This window comes from Haemorhous mexicanus, chromosome 2 (assembly GCF_027477595.1).
Source record: "Haemorhous mexicanus isolate bHaeMex1 chromosome 2, bHaeMex1.pri, whole genome shotgun sequence".
Classification (NCBI taxonomy): domain Eukaryota; kingdom Metazoa; phylum Chordata; class Aves; order Passeriformes; family Fringillidae; genus Haemorhous; species Haemorhous mexicanus.
Window position 1 is genome coordinate 97,987,213 of NC_082342.1, and position 18,723 is coordinate 98,005,935.

The 18,723-nt window shown below is 40.1% G+C and overlaps 1 protein-coding gene across 2 annotated transcripts in view; it reads right to left on the reverse strand.

Moving 5' to 3' along the window:
- COL4A2 (collagen type IV alpha 2 chain) overlaps window positions 1-18,723 on the reverse strand; it is a 140,895-nt gene that overhangs the window by 92,398 nt on the left and 29,774 nt on the right. For both annotated transcript variants that reach the window (XM_059839699.1, XM_059839698.1), the window contains exon 4: window positions 8,037-8,117. In XM_059839699.1, coding sequence (XP_059695682.1) covers window positions 8,037-8,117 — 81 coding nt within the window. The remainder of the gene's footprint in view (window positions 1-8,036; window positions 8,118-18,723) is intronic.

An 18,723-nucleotide genomic window follows, 5' to 3' on the forward strand; every position in this document is an offset into this window, starting at 1 on the left:
GCAAAAGAAAACTGTATGCATGTATCTGAAAGCAGAATTTAGCTTCACACTGTTAAACAGATTTTACAGTAACACTTCTCCTGTCTTTTGCCAATGGAGCTGCTCTCCTCTATTACCTTGATTAGAGAAAAAAAGAAAATTACATCTTGATGTACCACACCAGACTTGATTACAGCACTGAAATAATGAAGAGTCGTCCCATTCCATGTGTAGTGCTCATTAATACCATGGGCACTTTACCTGTAAATCTGTTACCATTACAAACACCTCCTCCAAATACCTTCCCTCAGAGGGCAGCTTTTCATCTGGGAATTTTCCAGAGACTTAACCTTGGTCTATGAAGCAATGTGAAATTTTGAAGCACCAATTTTTGGTACTTCTATGCATTTTGCTGCAAAATCTGACAGCACTTCAGTAGAGATGGGATCAAGTTCATTCCCAAAGCTTTGTACATGGCAAACACTGGAGAGCAAATAGAACATTATCCAACCCATTTCTCTCTTGCTGAGCATCAAAAAAATCCCACAAAACCTTGATGCTGATCTAAATATTTAGGGATTGTCAGTCAGAGGGAAGGTGGATGATCAGCCTGGAAGAAGGGATCAAACCTCTGATAAACTCTAAGCTCTGGCTGACTGAAATGTCTGCTTGGTGTGAGGATGCTCCTGGGACAGAGTGAACCTTCCAGGAGAGGACAAAGCCTGTGATGGCAGCAGGAGGTTTGATGAGTTGACACAGAGAGATGAATTTGGAACAGGTGAGAGGACTGAAAGGCCTTCTAAGTACAACGGGAGCAGAGCCCATGAGATGGCCAGATAGGAATTTGTTCTGGTAGAAGGGACTGGTGACCAGTGGTCACAATTCTGTATTACACCCCTTGTGAGGCAAAGTAGAACAGGGGTGTCCAAGGGGGTTAACTCAAAATAGCTGTGTGGGAGACCGAGGTCCTGGCCAACATCGTGGAATAGGTAAGGTAAATAACACCATTTACAGTTCCAATTGACTGGTGCTTGCAACAGAGGATGGTCAAAAGCTGTAAGTGCTTCTACAGAAATGCTAGAAGTCTAAAGAATAAGATTATGGAATTATGATACCTGGCAATAAATGACAACCCTGATATAAAAGGCATCTCATGCTGGTGAAGGGAAGATAATCAGTAGCCTACATAGACTAGTTCATCTAATTTACAGGAACAATAGAAAATGAGATACAGACAGGGAAATGGCACAATATTTGAAGGCTACAATAAAGTGTTACAGAAAAAAATACTCAGGGAGGAGGGGACCATTAGGAGTCCTTGTGGGTGGAAATAACTGAAAAGTAGGACTTCCTTTGTATTTAGGACTCCTCTGTTAAAGATGCCAATAATTAAATACTCAGTGAAATTAGAGGAGCTGAACAACTAGGTCAGGTAGCAACACTGGCCAATTCCAACTACCTACATACTGTCAGGCATTATGCTTCATCCAGATGTGATAAGGAAATAAAAGTTTTGGACCCACTAACTGACTTTTTCTTAGCACAATAGACACTGAGACCCATAAAAAAGAATACTGCTCTGGGTTTAGTGTCAAGTGCTGCACAGGACCTGCTTCAAGAGGTACTGTTGGGAGAACTGCTCTGCAAGAGCTTCAAAATATAACTGAATTTAATGCTGTAGTGTGCTGGGATAAAGTAAGCCAAACAAATACATCACACAGATATCCAATTTCAAGAAGGGGAAATACATAAAAATCACAAAAATAGTAAAAAGCCTGAAAAAACAGTCAAAAAGGCAAGAAGCCTAAAGCAACCTGGAGGCTTTTCAAAAACACTGTGTTAAAAATCCCAGTAAACTACGTGTCACATATCAAAAAGAAAGTAAAATGGTTCAATAAAAACTCTGCACAGCTCATAAAAAAAAAACAACTAAGGAAGCTATTGTAGGCAAAAGGGTTGACATTTAAAAAATTGCTGAAATAAACAGGAAAGCCCATAAAAACCAGATCAAGAATAAATGGCAACTAGGATGGCTAAAAATGAATGAGAAAATTTTGCAGAAGATAACCAAGCGGATAGCAAAAAGCTGTTTAAAGGGAAACAAAAAGGCATCAAAGAAAATAGCAGTACCACATGATGCCAAGGGCTCATAAGGGGCACTCAAGGATAGCAAGGCCATAGCAGAGAAACTTGGTGACTTCTCTGCAGAGGTCTTTACTGCTGAAGGTACTTGAGAAGGTCTCTATTCCTCGAGACAGAGTAATTTCAGATAAATATGAAGGAAATAGTAGATAAAACAGGTAAGGCAGGTGTTACTAAGTGAACATGAGTGGGGACATTCACCCATGACTTCTGAAGGAACTCAAGTGTGAAACTGCAGAAGTGCTGGCCAAAGTGTGTAACCCAACATTACAAACTGCCACTGCACCAGTGGGCTGGTGCCAGCCGAGCTTCCATGTGGAAAAGGGGCTCAAGAGGAAACTTTGAGAACTGTGGGTCAGTTTATTTGACTTTCCTGCTTGGCAAGGCAGTAGTCCACCTTAAGGAACACAATAACTGAGCTCAAGGATAAGCATGGTCAAGCAAGCCTTAGTGACTACAATGTATTTGGATTTTCAAAACTGTTTTTATAAAATGCTTCACTGAAGCTTTTAAAATAAATTATCTTGGGGTTGTAAGAGAGGTGCTCTTATGGACTGAAGGCTTTTAAAGGACAGGAAGAAAAGTACCTGATGGTCACATTTCAAAATGAAGGCATAACACCATTGGGTTCTCTCAGACACATGCTGCAACTCGTTTCTGCAAAGATTCCAATGGTGATCTACAGAAGGGACTGAACTGTGAAACATCTGAGTCTATAGATGATACTAATCCCTCTTAGGTTGTTAAATATGATGCTGGTGCTGAGGAATGGGGAGATCTGGTGATTTCTCATGCTGTAGAAAGATACAGAAGGACTCCACCAAACTGGATGGGTACAGTTCTGGTCTGTCACAGAAGACAGAGTAAATGGACTAAGGGCTAAAGTGTCACCTTCAAAAGAGAACCTACAAAGGCTGTGGCTCACCCTCTTAGAGAAGAGAAAGCTGAGAGGGACTAGAACCAAGATTTACAAAATTAGGGAAACAGTGAGTAACCTAAACACAGACCTACTCAAAATCTCCCAGTACTGGAAATAGGGTGTATTTGAGGAAACCAGAGGGAGCTTTGCTTAGAACACGTCAGACAGCGATTTATATAATTTATATCATTTGAATGGTGCCACTGGAGGTTACAGAGACACACAGTTGCCATAGCTCCAAAAAAGGATTAGACAAATTCAGGATGAAACACAGATACTGAAGGAATATTTAAATTGGGTTATCTTGGGTACAAGTGAATGGACTGCAGAAAATTGCCAGAACTCTGTGCTCCCTATAACAAGCATCTCTTATGGTAGTTCACGTTTGGGAACAGAATAGTGAGCTAGATGAATAACTAAGAAGATGCTTCTAATGGTATTATTTTGTGGAGGGGAAAAAAAATTAAATACCAGTTTTCATCAGATATATCAGTTTACAGCAACAGACTTACAAGGAGCTACTATCATTATACCAGCTTGGAAGCCAGTTAATTATGATATACAAGAATTATACTAACATTTGATAAAATAATTTTATTTCATTTAAACATTTCCCTATAATTTAATAATGAAGTTGACTTTAGAATATTTGTGTGTTCTATTTTGTTGTTTGTTTTTCATTATGAAGAAACACATCTAAATCTAGCCCATGTGTTAAGACTTAAACTCGTATGGAAAATGTTTGCAAGCAAATATCACACACTAGATTTCCCAACTGTGTAGCATCCAAAAGCAGACAGAAGTAATTTTAGGTGTACTGGTAATAGCTTACCCTTGGCCACTGCATCAGTGAAAGCAACAGACCAGCTATCTGTAAAGGACTGCTAGTCAGTCTAGGTTAAAAATAAATGTTTGGGCTTTCCCAAGAAGTGGCCTTTATGGGGGGACACAAAGCTGTCTTATAATTTCAGTTTCCATGATTCCAGCCCCTTGCAAAAACAATGGCTAAATGGCTTGAGCACTCTTAGATGCTTGACTTGGGAAGTACAAAAGAGTGCAATTTCTCACTCTGTAGAAAGTTCAGAAAGATTTCTACTCGCTTCCACTTTCTATAAAGCCTTCTAGGCTGGTTATGAAGTGAGGCTGATTATGAACTTCAATGGATCAAACAGCTGGCCATTGTACTGAATGGAGTTATCGTTTCCTACATAAGTGCATTAATGTTTAACAAATTTTAAGGCACATATATTGTTCTCTGAGCAATGCACAGTTTGCAGAGAAGTATAAATCTCAAGATTTTAGGAGCTGCAATAAAAATCTTGAGGAAAAAAGAAAGAAAACCAGATTTTTTAAAATTCATTTAATCCCGGCTTTCCATTTTATTCAAAACAGAATTTCAATACCATATCAGTGTTTCCCTTTACTCTTTTCCCTCATACCCAGGCATCTGTGTACTCCTTATATTATGTTCTCCAAATGTACCTTAGGGAAATGGTGAGTCTCTTGTTGTAGGAGAACAATTTAGGAGAAGTTGCCATAGAAGAAAATGAGAAGATTAATCTGGGAGATTCAGGAGAAATGTCTGAGGGAGAAAAGTCAGCTGTCTTTCCTCTGCCTTCTCACTCTGTGTCCTCCACTGAGGCTTATACTATGGTTTCTTGTCATGTGGATTTGAACACTCCTTCAGGAGCTTCGATTTGCACTGCAACTCCACTGAGTTTTTGCCCACTGTGAGAAGGGAGATGAGGCTGAGGCTGGTCCCCAAGCCTGGCTCCTGCAGCCCCAGCTCCAACCATCCACCTAGATGCAAGGTAGGGTTAGATAGACTGGGTATTTGTAACCAGCTAGCAGTAAATGCAACTGGAACATAACTGGGCTGCAGTGAAAAGAACAAAGACTAGAATGTTATTAAAGACTGGAAAAACCAAAAGCAGCTTATGAGAGGAACTTTACTCTTTCTGCTATGAAGATGGGAACACAAAGCAGGACTGGAGGTGGGAACTTCAAGGGGATCATGTATGGCCTGAGAGACATTTATTTGGAGAAAGTTCTCCAAGAAACAACCCAGCATTTACTGTCAGTTGCAAACGCAGTTATCACAGCAATGTCCTGATTCTCTGCACATTTGGATTTGACCAGCTTTCCTTTTGGGAATGAAGAAGAAAGCGCCATTTGCAGGTGTCCTCACAGCCCTGGGAGCAGTTCAGGTGAGAGGCAGGAGGTTGGAGGCTAGATGATGCTTTTGTTTAGCTGCAGCAGCTCCCCCACCACTACAGTGGGCAGATGATGCTTCTGCTGTTTTATTTTTCTGTTCCCAGTCGATTTTAGCAGTATCCGAGTCCAGTGAAAGCTGCAGGGTCAAGCCCAGCCAAAAAAAGAGTAGAGGAAAACCTAAAACCACATACCTCTTTCCAGTAGGCCTGCTAGGTGGGTGCATTGATTTGTGCTAGGTTGAGTTTGCCCCTAGAAACTGCCCCTGTGAAGCAGGATTCAACTTTCCTGTGCCTTTGTGCCTATCCTTACCAGTCCTGAACCAAAATCAGGGTAGACAGTAGCACAGGGCTTCCAGATGCCCTGCACCTGGCCCAGATCACCAAAGCCAGGATGAATCTCCACATATCTTGACAGTGCCTCTCTGCCTCTCCTCATATGCCCAGTGGAGATACCAGTGGGCATATTTTGCAAAAAAACAAATGAAGTAGAAGCACCGATAAATAAAGAGCAGGCATTTCTTCAGACCTTCACTCCTTTCATAGTTTGCAATTATGTTTACCACTTCAATGAATTCACTTCATTAAACAGATGCCGATGTGCAGTCAGTAGCAGCAATCCAAAGAAAATGCTTTTAATCTGCCTGGTTTTAGACCTGTCACAAACAGAGGGTGAATTTCCAGAGGATGGCAGGGCTGACAGCTGGCTAGAGACCCTTGCAGTGCTGCTCCTACCTGAGTTGCAGGCAAGTGACAGTTCTGTGGCACCTGGGCTGGAGAGTCAGTGCAGAAGCAGGCTCTGCCAGACTGCTTCAGGCACTCTTACAAGTGCAAACACGCAGGACATCTATTGTGCATGCAATGAGTCACCTCGAACAGAGAACGTGTGCCGTGCCAGATTATACAGAGGTTTTGTGAAAATAAATATTCCCATTGAGGATTAGCATGAGACCAGAAGCTATGCCAAACTTGACTAGACTCTAAAGGCCAATCTTGTTCCTTAAACCAGATGTTTAACAGAGGTTGTGACATCTGAAGAGATCAGCAGACACAAAATACAGGCAGTGTATGCTAAATCAGAATGAGGTGTATCATTTCAGAGAGGTAAAATACAGAGAGATAAAATATGATTTTTGAAGTATAAAATTCTGTAAATCCCTTTTCCCAATACTTTTTCACATCTTGCACAATTAACCACAAGCAGTAAAACATAATTTATGTTTTGTAGCATATCCTTTTTCTCTTTTTAAGTAACTGTTTAAAAGGAGGAAAACCTCATTAGTTAGTGGGTTTACTTACTTCCCAGAGGTAAAACTGAGAGTGGTTAAGCAAGTACATAAAATCTGCCCTCACTTTCCCAATCTAGATAGGAAGCAACTCCCAGGAGCTTCTTGTCAGTGTCACCTGACTGCTTCTCTACTGTGGTATTTTCACATTTTCAGCTTTTCCAACCTATGCAGTTAGTTTTGTTTCGCTACCTCTTTTTTCTTTCACATTTGGCAACTTGAAATTCAAGGTCATTCAGTCAATAAGGAGCATGAAAAACATTTCAAAGTTGGTAGTTTTGCAACAGATATTTTCATGAACTCTAGTGAGCATCTTACAGCATTAGTTTTTGATTTTCAGTCAAAAGTGGGAAGTGGCAGGAGGCACTTGCCAAACCTCATGTGCTGGATGATGAGGGTAAGGCAACAACAGCTGGAGGGAGCCCCATGGGAAGCTGTGTCTCAGGGGATGGCTTGTTTGTCCTCAGATCATCAGGTTGCCATTGGATTATTGTAATAGAAAGCAGATCATGAGCAGCTTATGGTCAGGCCATGGGAGTATAACCATTACAGCCCCCATGGCATGGTGGCCCCAGGATCATCTGACTTCCATGGAGACATCAAGACTTCTGCTGTAAACAGCAATGTTCCTTGCCTCCCACCTACACTGTGACTTGCCTGCCACCTCTCCCTCCACTCAGACGTGGAGTCAAGCTTGAGGAATGCAATGGGAATGGGAACTGGTGGCTGGCTGTGTGGAGGGAAGGCAGAGAACTGAAAAATCTTATGAGGTTTGTGATAGTAGAACAAGCACATGACCTGCCACCACATCTCTTGCCTGACCTATTCTTAGAGATGGGTGGATGGAAAAGGCTGAGTCACTGTCTCAGCTGCAGAAGACCAAGCTGTACAGAAGGAGCCTGCCAGCCAGGGCTCCAAGCCATACAGGATAGGAGCCCTGCCCTATTTCTCAGTGCTCTTTGTGGCAGGTGGCTAATCCCCTCCACCCCATCTCTTTCCTCTGCCTCATTCCTCAATAGTTCCCAGAACGAAGAACAGACTATCAGTCACAACATAATGCCAGGAATTCTAAACAGTTGCCTTCCAGCAGGGATTTCAGGTTTTGCAGTCACAGTTCCTTCTTGCTTTAGTGAAGAATAGAATCACAGAATTATTGAATCATTTAGGTTGTAAAAAAATCTCTAAAATCATCAAATGTCTGTATCCCATGCATGTATGTGGTATCTTTTCATCATTCTGATCTGATCAGCTTGTCATGGCCGTCAGGTCCCTTGGACCTCATCTTTGCCTGCTACATATCATACCAAGGCATTCACAGCAAAGCATTTCTTCAAACCTACAAGCCTGTGAGAAAATAAGATGAAACACCAACAACTTTTTCCTGAAAAAGAATAATGGTTTTAGCACTCTTAGCAGTCTAGTGCAAGTTCACCTATAGCAAAATATATAGCATTGAACTTGCACCATCAAGAACAATTTACAGCAAAAAATGTTACTTACACGGCTTCCTTTTTCAGGGAAACACTGACATCCTCCACTGCAGTCTCTGCCTCCACATGGCCCTGTGTATTTCTTTCCACCCTGCAAACCAGAACACATAACACAAAAGTTAAAAGATATCAGCTAGAATATCTGAAACAGCACAATCAGTTTTGATTAACAGACTTGCTGGGAACTCCTAAAGCAAAAACCAGGATCAGATCTAGGATTTACAGCTGAAATCTCTTTAATATATGCTTAGAAGCAGCCATGAGTGGCTGTCCAGTTCTTGAAGATCAGCATCAAGAAAGATAATATTACTTCATTCATTTCTCTCCATATTTACAAAACACTGCAGTTCGATGCTGAGCAGTATCTTAACATATCTTTTTGACACATGCAATAGATATCACATCACAGAAGTGCAGCTGCTTGGATTCTTTAGGGACATGGTCTAAGTCCTAGGTCACAATGCAGCACATCCTTCTATGTGTGCTCCAAATAGTTGCTGTATTTTGAAATATTTATTGGTGGACATAAAGGAAGATGTAGGTATCATGTTCAAAATCATGAGCCAAACTCCTGCTTTCTCCTCGTCTATGGCTACCTATTCTGGAGGAACAAAAAAATTTGCTAGCAATCAACCACTGTGATTTAGAAGTCACTCCCAGCTTAAGTAAATGTCTTCAGTTACATCTCTCGTGCCTGACCACAACCACGTTCGCCTGGGCCACAAATATATGGATCACAAAATATGCACCACTCCACAGAAAGCCTTGGATGGACTTCAACAGGCAGGCAAACTCAGATTATATTCCATGCAAGCGCCTGCACAGAATGCAGCAGCCACAGTCAGTCTTGTTCAGAAACCTGAACAGCAGAGATGCTGTGCATGCTGTGGTGTGACTTTTATAAATGTAACTTAATGATTAGGAATGTTGTGAAGACCAGCCTGCAGCCCACTGGAGCTCAGGGTTTTGAACCCCTGAAAATGACCTAGCAGCCTAGTAAGTAATCTGTGAAAGAAGGAAGGGATTTCTTATTACTATTTCTGAACCTGACTTGGCCCTCAGTGAATAATTAATACAGTCAGAAGAAAAAGAAAGAAGGACTAAGTCTAGTGGCTATAGGAAACCCAAATCCCTCATTCAGGGCATTTCACATGCACTGCTCCTCAAATGAAACCTCAAGGCAACCCAGCTGTAGGGTACAGAGTCAGGTTCCATGTCACTTGCTCTCCTCTTGGCTAAAGCAAATGGTGCCTTCACTTTTCAGCCTCCTTCAGAGCTTGAGCTCATCATCTCTTGAAAGGGAGGTGAAAGGGATATAAACAAGGCTCCAAAACAGGATGGGTGCTCTGAACTCCTGTGTTGTTTCATAAATAGACAGTGATGCTGCTATTTCTGCCTCTAGGGCTGACTTAAGGAGCTAAAACAGAGAGGGGACTAAAGCTGCCATGGGGCTCTAAGCAGTCCTCTACTCAACACCTGAGGTTTTTCGGTCACATTTCTCAGGTATCCATTTCTGCCTTCACACTACCTGAAAACACAGCTCTGGGATTTGGATACCTCCCTGGCAGTCAAATGAATAAAAGGTATGGAGCAGGCACCAAGCATTACCTAACTCCTGCTTTGGTCATATTTGTACAGCAGACTCTTAATCTTTCGACACAAAGAAATACAAAGTTCCCAAAACAAGTTGTTATGCTTGCCATGAGAAGGTTCATGTCTGTGTCTTAAGTACTTTTATATACTAAATCACTTTTGTTTCAGCTTTATATTTAATTCTCATATTTAACTGAAGAGGTAGGGTTTTCATACTGATCAAAGTAGTTCACCAAACTAAAACCATGCCCTAACCTAGGTTAAGTGCTTTATTCAGGACATAATTTCATGGATGTAGCAGAATTCTGTGTCATGTTATGAATTCTGATTTATGTTTAAGCTATTGTTTAGAGGAAATATTAAATCAAGACAATTTTATAAACTCCAGCAGTTTGCTCAGGTTGGTCCATTTTTCAGTTAAATAAAACTCACTATTTCTATGGAGTTTATTTCTTATTAACCTATTTGCAGATGAAATGTGCACATTTTTCTCACTGTCCTTCATTTAACAGTTTCCCCCACAGTTCCTTTTCTGAAATTGAGTATAGTTCTATTAATTTTTATGGATGCCATGCAGACGAATGGCCTGTGTGATCATATTCCTCTGGAGGATGTGGGTATACTTTAAGGAGAACTGTGCTATGTAGTGCTGCCATTGGTAACAATCAATTTTGAACTTTTAGAATCTGTTTCTGTCAGTGTTGTAAACAACAGCATATCCCAGCCTAAGAGTAACAGACAGATACAGCAATTTGATCATGTGGGTTCTCAGTTTTGCCTACTGAGAAAAAAATAATGAGAACAGTAAGTTTATTTTTTAATTAGCACAGTGACTCTAAATTTGGTAAACTGTTGTCAAGGAGAAAATAGAAAATGAATCAGAACTATGTTAAGATATTTGTGCACTTGTAAGAAAAAAATGGACGAGGCTGCTAATGTTTATTTCAAATGGAAGTTCAAGGTCTATTGTTTGTGTACTATCCACCATCCAATATTTTAATTTGCATGCTGTAACAATACCAGCAGCTAATATGGGGACACAATTGTTTTCTTCCACAATTTTAGGAAGCATTTTTTTTCATTATTTTCTCATTTTGTATCCTTTTATGCACGCAGATTCTGCAGATAATGAAAAGAAAAATCTGGAAGATTCTCCAAGGGTAGGGAATATAGTGGGAAAGCATTTGAGACCAGCAGTAATATACCTCTTTCTGATTATACTTGGGCTATCCTTATTACCTAATTTGTACCTCTTCAGTTTTCAGCTGCTAGTGGAATGAGTCTGGGAACTTTTAGCCACATGCAGCATATTTTACTATCTTCCACTATTACAACTATCTAGAATATTTATAATTTTTTGAAGATGGTGGCACTGTTGTTTGATCTTACATTACTGGGTGTTACAGTCTAAAACATTATGGTTTACAAGCTTGTTAATGTTAAAAAATAAGTCTGTTAAGGATTCTTGTAGAACTTTGCTAAAAACAACTATACCCATGGGCCCACAACTGAGATGAAGGGAAATCAAATGAACATATATCAGCTAGTAACAAGAATGCAAAAAGACTGAAAGTTTCAAATTTAGCAATGGACAATGCACTCTGAAGTCCTCAACTATTTATGTTCTGAGGAAAACAGGTTTCTGGGAACATAACAGTAATGGTGGCAGCCCAATGTGGTTGTTTTGATCTGAGCAGGAGCCTTTTTGGTCAGTGGTGAGAACAGTCAGATTTAGGACATGCTTCAACCCATCCTTATAGTGGCATTTAAACTGATCGACTGCACCTCTCCCAGAAAGGTCCTACTGCTTCCTCTCAACCACAAAGGTGGGGGCAGGTGACTAGCTTCCATAGAGAGATCCACTCCCTGAAGAAAGTGTAAGGATGGGGAGATGACTCTCCTGACTAGCTCAGTATGCAGTTAAATGAAGATAAGTGGGCCTGCACCAGAATGATATTCTAGGATTTGTAATCAAGCTGGAAGAACTGGCCTTCAAGTATGAAGGCGCCTGTTGAGAAGCCTTTCAGCTCCAAGTCTTTCTCATGTTTTGGATGATGTATAATGCCACTAATCTCTAAGAAGTCCAGAGTTTAGGCAGAGTTTAGAAATGGGGTTTATAGGATCTAATTTAAGATTTACATAATATAGGCACAACATCTGGCTGGCTGCTGCTTTAGATCACCCAGAGACTCTCATCAGATCTATTTCAGATACCAGACCTAAATCTCATCAAAGGAGAGTAAGGGGATTAGAGATATAGCATAGGGTAACTGTTTGAGACATGTCCACAGAGCAGATGTCCAGCTTCACATGAGATGAATCCTGTGCTAAGTGTCCAAGTCTCACCCTCACAGGAGGCTACACACCCTTTGATGGGAACCCTGAGTGTGAAGAACTTTATTTAAGAGTAGACATATGTGCAAACACAAAATGAGCTATGCCATTGCACTGGTGTGCAAGCTTTCTGTGCGTAAGGTGGGGTGCTGCTTAATTAGAATTAGGTTGGAGAATCAAGAGTAAAGTATGGTAATTCTATCCAAAAATGTGTAACATTAATGTTCCCAATAAGACCCACAGGGTCAAAATGCAGCCCTTGGAGGCAAGGCTGTCTCATTCAGCCAACTGTAATGGTAATACCGTATTAGAGAAAATATTGCCTAGGTAATAGTGTCAGAAAAAAAAAACTTTTGAGTGTAAAAAATATGGGACCAATGAAGAAAAAGAAATTAAGAGTAGGTTGTTTATTTGGGACGAGTATAGGCGGGAATGGTAGTGCAAGGGTGGTAAAAACTTGGAAAATAAAAAAAAAAAAATGAAGAGGGCATCAAATTCGGTGAAGAATGAAAGTGGTGAGGATATACTAAGAGCAAGAGCAGGGACATCTGCAGGCAGCAGTGATGCTGACTTGTGAGCACAAGCCCACTGGGAACCCCCATGGGGAGAGACCACAGGTCTCTTGACCAGGCATGTCCCTGTGGGAAGGTGGGGTAAGAAGGGATAAGCTTGTAAGGAAGGACAGGCTTACTCCTGAATACCAACAGCAGGAGCAAAGGCAGTAGAATGACAACTTCATAGCCCTTTTGTGTAATTTATCAGACTTTTTACAGTGATTTTGTACAAATGATAATAACAAGACAATACAGAATTTTAATTCACTGTTTCTTGCAGTGATGTAGTTGTGAATTATTACTAATAACAACAGTGATATGTTACTTTGCCAAATAAAGAAATGATAGGTTATTAGAGGTGTTTTCTTTAATCAGCAAATCTTAAGTTACATCTAACACTGCTCAGGTTCACACTGTTCAAAGCTAAGCATCTCCAGAACTGGCTTACCCAGCCACTGTGATGGGATGAATATATTCATCATGTTCAAGGAACATGAACACTGCTCAAACAAAAGCAAGAGAAAACATGTAAGTAAGTGCCACCTATGTTTGTAAAGCTTGCATATTTGCCTAGTGTAAATACTTCTCATTTTTATGCACAGCAAGCATACAATGTGTGTGTCCCAAGACAAAAATTTTTCTGCCCTCTTGCTTTCTCATAATTTTTTTTGTCTCCAAACAATATTATTTCTCTATTAACACATCTTCAGCCAAAAATAGACAACTTAAATGCAGCTTCTTTCAGCTAAGCTCTTAAAAAACACAGAAATATATATGCACATTTCTTTAAACTTTTCCACACAATAATGATTTATTTGTTGCTTATCTTGGCCACATTTGGGTAGCTGTCATTTCTGCGTGCCCATTCAAGTACCTCTACTTCAAGAGCTGGTATTCTAACAAAGAACAAAAGCAACCAGAGACAGACCTCAAAGTACAGTTCTATGAGTACAGAAAGACCAGGAAATATAAGCCATTTCCTGACATACAGCTCAAAAAATAATTACGGAAATTATAATGAAAATATTGCAACTTGGAATCAAAGACTCCATGCACCGACATCTTCTTTGATAACGTTTTGTACATTGCAGTTGTGCATTAACCTCTGTGCTGACGAGCCCCATTCTGCACACCCAAGTTTCACCAAGGCGTGTTTTAGAAGCTTTAAGAGTTTGCAGAAACACCAAACTAGGACTGGAGGTGCTGACATACTGCATGCCTCTGCAGTGGGGCAATGAACAGCACATTGGAGCAGCACATTCAGATGCTTCGAGTGAGGCTTCAGCCTGGAAGTCCCGAGGGAATTCCTGGCATGCCTGAGAGTCAGCCTCTGTGTCAGTGCCAGGGAGACCAGACCAGGCCACACCTCCAGTACCAACCTCTGCTTTCACATTTGACCTTCAGATGTTGATACGGACATTAATTTCAAATTCAGTTTATACAGCCCTGACTTAGAAACATTATTTTTTTGCTTCTTTCAAAAGAAAGAAGAAAAAATAAAGTAGGAATATGACAGAGTACTCCTGCTGCTGATCATCACCAGACAGAGAAGAACTTCATCGGATTCAAATGTGACAGCACAGTTGTCTTTGCTCAAACAAAACATTTTACTCCTTTAAGAGCTGAAAACATTTGTTGCCTGGTACCAAACTTACTTCTCTAGAAATATGTATAAACAGCCACTCAAAACAAGTATTGAGAATGCTATCAGCGGAGAAGGCCTGGATTGCCCAGGAACAGGCTTGGTCACTCCTCAGAGCTGTAATGTCAAAGATGCCATCAGCCATCTGAAACTGCCTGCTAACAGTCCCTCTAGTGCATGGGACAGTAAGACCACTGTGAAGACCTTAATTGTCCAGGGAAAGGGAGAGATAATTGGCACAGTCAGAGAGGAAGGAAAAGATGTGGGTGTGGATCCACTCTCCAACTGTTCTGAGAATTATTTTGCTAAGAACTAATTCTTTCTTTCATATTTGAATGAGAGCCAGAACCTTTTCCAGAGTGGATGCATGGCAACTAGAATAATTTAGTGCGTGACCTCAAAATCTTATGAATGTTTACACTTCCCACCAAAAGTAGGGGGGAGCCATGTATTTACATATCCTTCAATGAAGAAACTCTGGAGGAGGAAACTGGTCCCAGGAAGAACACAAAGATACTTCCCACCAGCTGTATGAAGAGAGCTGGTCTCCTAACCACTGCCTAATGGAGTCTTCCCAATGCAATGAGAAGAGCTGTACTTGTGGTAATCAATCATTTATTATAAACTGGTGTGAAGTTTCACATGCCCTCTCCCTCTCATGCAGTGTATCAAGAATACTGGGAAGCAGGATGCCAAGAAAGCAAGCAGCTTGCTTCAGCTCTGAGTCCTGATGGGCATGGGAATGGCAGCAAAGGAGAAGTACCCAAAAGCACTACTGCTCCCAGGGACTGAGATGCCTTTGTTTGATGTCTGGGGTGAGCAAAGGAAGGGCAAGAATTTAAAGTCTCCAATGCTGAAAAGACCCCAAGAGACAGAAACTGGTCTTCTCAAGGGTGTCTCAGCAAGTATGTTAGATCCAGAGATGCGAAACACGAATTCTGTATCTCTCAGAAATGAAGCTATAAAAGACTTTCCTCTTATGGACTTGCTTGTGACTCTTGATTATATGAACCTCCTGGCATGTAGCCTTGATTTGAAGGCTGCATAGTTTCATTTCAAAGTGAAACTTCACAGCTCCACATGTTCACTTTATTTGAGGTACTATTTACTGTCCCACTTCAGATTATAAAGTTCTCTTGTTGCCGTCTGGAGACACTGCCTTGGAACAATGGCAGAAGCCAGATATGATACAGAGTGAACTTATCCATCACATTTCCATAAAACCATTTCTAATTTTGTGGCTTTCATCCAAACACATATTTACCCAGAAAACCAGATGAAATCCAGAAAGAGCAGCTGTGATATAGTAGGCATTAAAAGGAAAAAAAAAAAAAGGTCTTTAAGAAGCCAGGCAAAGAGAAATGCTTAAAAGCTGCTTACATATAAAGCACAGATATTTGAATAACTCTCCAGGGGTCTTGACTAGTTGCACAATATGAGTTTGTTTGCAAAGAGCACATTTTGAAGCAAGCAGCATATGTTGTGACACGGTTTTCTGTCAAGAAGTGTGAGAATGGAAGTCTCATATTTTACAGGCAATGAAGTTGAATTCAGCCATATTTTTCCATTTTTTTCTGTCACAAGGTGATTATACGTTATGCTACAAAAGAAGAATATAAGCTAGGAAAACCCAGTTAAAACACCTTAAAATGTCAATTTTGAAACAATTTTAAAAAGTCACCTCTATAGAAAAATATAGAACTCCTGCTTATTTTTGAAGAGTCAGTAATGCCACGGGAAAGGGAATCCTAAAAGGCTGCCCCAGGTCTCTGCATGAAAGTGCTCCAGCTTTCAGGAGCTAATGAAGGAGGGATAAGATGCAAAAGGCTTTTTCTGGAATAAAATTGCATCCAGAAAAGGAAGAAAAACATCATCTGGCACTTGTCTATTTGAGCCTGCCTAAAGAAATGACAAATTTTGCCTTAGTCATCAGCTAAGGTTTGAATAAGGAAACAGGTGATACTGCAGGAATACGAACTCTTTGAAGAGCGTGCAACCATGGTTAAAAATGGTTGCATTTTACATCTTACATCTTACAAAGGGGCAATTATTAAGCAGCCATGAAGCGATACCTATGGCCCACAATGATTATAAAAAGAGAATAAAAGTGTTGCTCTGTTTTGCCAAGGCCAGAATTGGGTTTGCCTGCAGAAAAAAAACCCCCACAGGTATGAGTCTAGTAAGATTTTGAAGCTGGAAATGTATTAATAAAGGTAAGCAAAGATACCTGCATTAATTATTACTATTAGTTGAGGAAAGCGCATTGGCTTCTTTGATTATTATGAGAACTCAGACACCTCCTGAATATGTAGATGCCTAAATTTAGGTGACTTCATGTCACCTGGTTCTTTGTTCAAATCTGAGAAAAGGTAAAGGATGCAGCAGTAACTACACTTCATAGTAAGTTGGTAAGTTAACTTACCAATACGACATCTGTATTGGTAAGTTAAAATTTGATATCCTATTAAACTTGATCCCATCTTTGTAAAGCCATACTTTAGGAGATGTGTATTATTTCACTATTATCTTTTCTTATGAGACAGCAGACTCTCATCTAACATTCAACATGACATTCCTCATCTAAAAGGATAGTGATCCCTAGACTAAGACTGCTGGGGCATCTTAACATGAGTCCTTGTTCTCAACACCCCACCGCTAGAAATTAAATGCATCTTCACAGAAGCTACTTAGGTCATTTCAAAACCAGTATTACAGAAGTCAGAAGTGTTTTCTAGTTATCAGCAATGAAAAAAGTCCTTTGACTTAAATCTGTCATTTTAATGTGACTTGCCAAAGAAGACGTAATCACTTGTTAGGGACACTGAAAAGCACAGATTGTTTCTCTTTTAATTTTTAATTTTCATTCTAATATTTTATTTATGCAAGCCATTGTGCATTTTGTATTTGATTTGCCCAGAGCTTATGCAAGGTGCAAGTTAGTGGACAGTGTTACCTTGATATGTGCAGTTACACTGGAATATTTTCCATAAAGCATTGAAGTCAAAGACACTATCAACCCTTAATCTGAATTTGGCTTTTGTACATTATCTTATATTACTAGAATAAAACCTCCTTTCCCATCCCTAAGAACAGAAAGACATTTGTTCACATACTAGTAGCATAATAATGAACCACAGCATTCACTCATTAAAGTAGCAATTTCTATATTTAACTACTTCTGGTTTCCGAAGTCTAGTCATTTTCAGTTTTGGAAAGACATCCAAATAATGATATCATTTGCTTGAAACAATAGAAAGTCTGGATACTAGTCTATATATGGAGATTTTTTTTTAGTCTATTTATAAACCACGCCAGTTATTTGACCTGTCTAGTTTACTCACCTACGTAAATTGGCAGACTCAGGAAACTTAAGAACATATTATTCTTTGTGACTGGTAAGGCTTAAAGGTTGCTAATCATACTTCAGATAGGCAACCAGTATTTCTGAGAACTCAACTGTGCCTATTACACTAAGAACAAACCAGCCAGCCAATGTAGGAAAGATTTTTTTTTACTTTTGAACCAGCAGCAGTGCAATTGCATTAGCTCTGCTCGTGGGGAGGGGACTGACAGAAACCAGCTGTACAGCTGTTCACATGGCTGCAGCATCTGGACTTTCTTCAGGGCAGTGCAATGGTGCCAGGGCTTCCCAAAATACGAGCATAACCACTGGGATTTTATTCCTGTTTCATGTCTTCTGTAATAACTTAAAAACGTTTGATTGTGTCTGAACTGCTTTAATCAATTGAATTTGTTAACTTTGTTTTCCTGTGATAACTGTTTACAGACATCGTTCTGTTTACAGTCATGGTTCAGACATGGTTCAGACATGCTGATCTGATTCTGAAGTGAATACTTAAGAGATCCTGGGAGTTCTTTTTTCCCTTGGGAGGGATGAAGTTGGCAATGGTTTTCAATGGCCTTTTAAAATCTTGTTGTGCCTGCAGAATCAGATATAATAAAGAAAGCAAGAATGCTGAATTTAAATTCTTCCTGCAGAAGTATATAAATCACAATCAGAAATACCTACCAAGAAGTGGAAGTATGGAATTATCCCTACAGTATGATTTGGAAGGAATGGATTTGCACAGGTTTATCAGGGATGGCACAGATTGGCTCACAGAGTGACACTGCACTTATCATACATGCTATAGGGTAAGTCCAGTCCAGTGTAACGTTTACAGCCCTGGCTCAATTTTCAGAGTTGGCTGTTAGACAAATGACTATAGTGGAAATATTAAATGTTGAAATTTGCTATGCAATTTTTCAGAACTGCTTCTTGGGACTGGACTGGTATTTCCTTAAAAGTAAGAAGTATGGGTAAGAGATTTGCAAACTGGAAAAAGAACTGCATTTGATGATGGAAGTGTTTACTGCTAACTGCTTGGTCAGATGCTTCACCCACCATTTCCTTTCTATTTCAGTCAAGAAAAAGCCCATGAGAACTAGCTTTCTTACTGACCCATTTTACTTTCCACTTTTGATTGCAAAACTTAACCTCCTCCCTGAGCCTTATTGCCTCTGCTCCGAGGTGATCAGTGCTGCCACTGGTAAAAGCCTTGGGTACAGGTTTA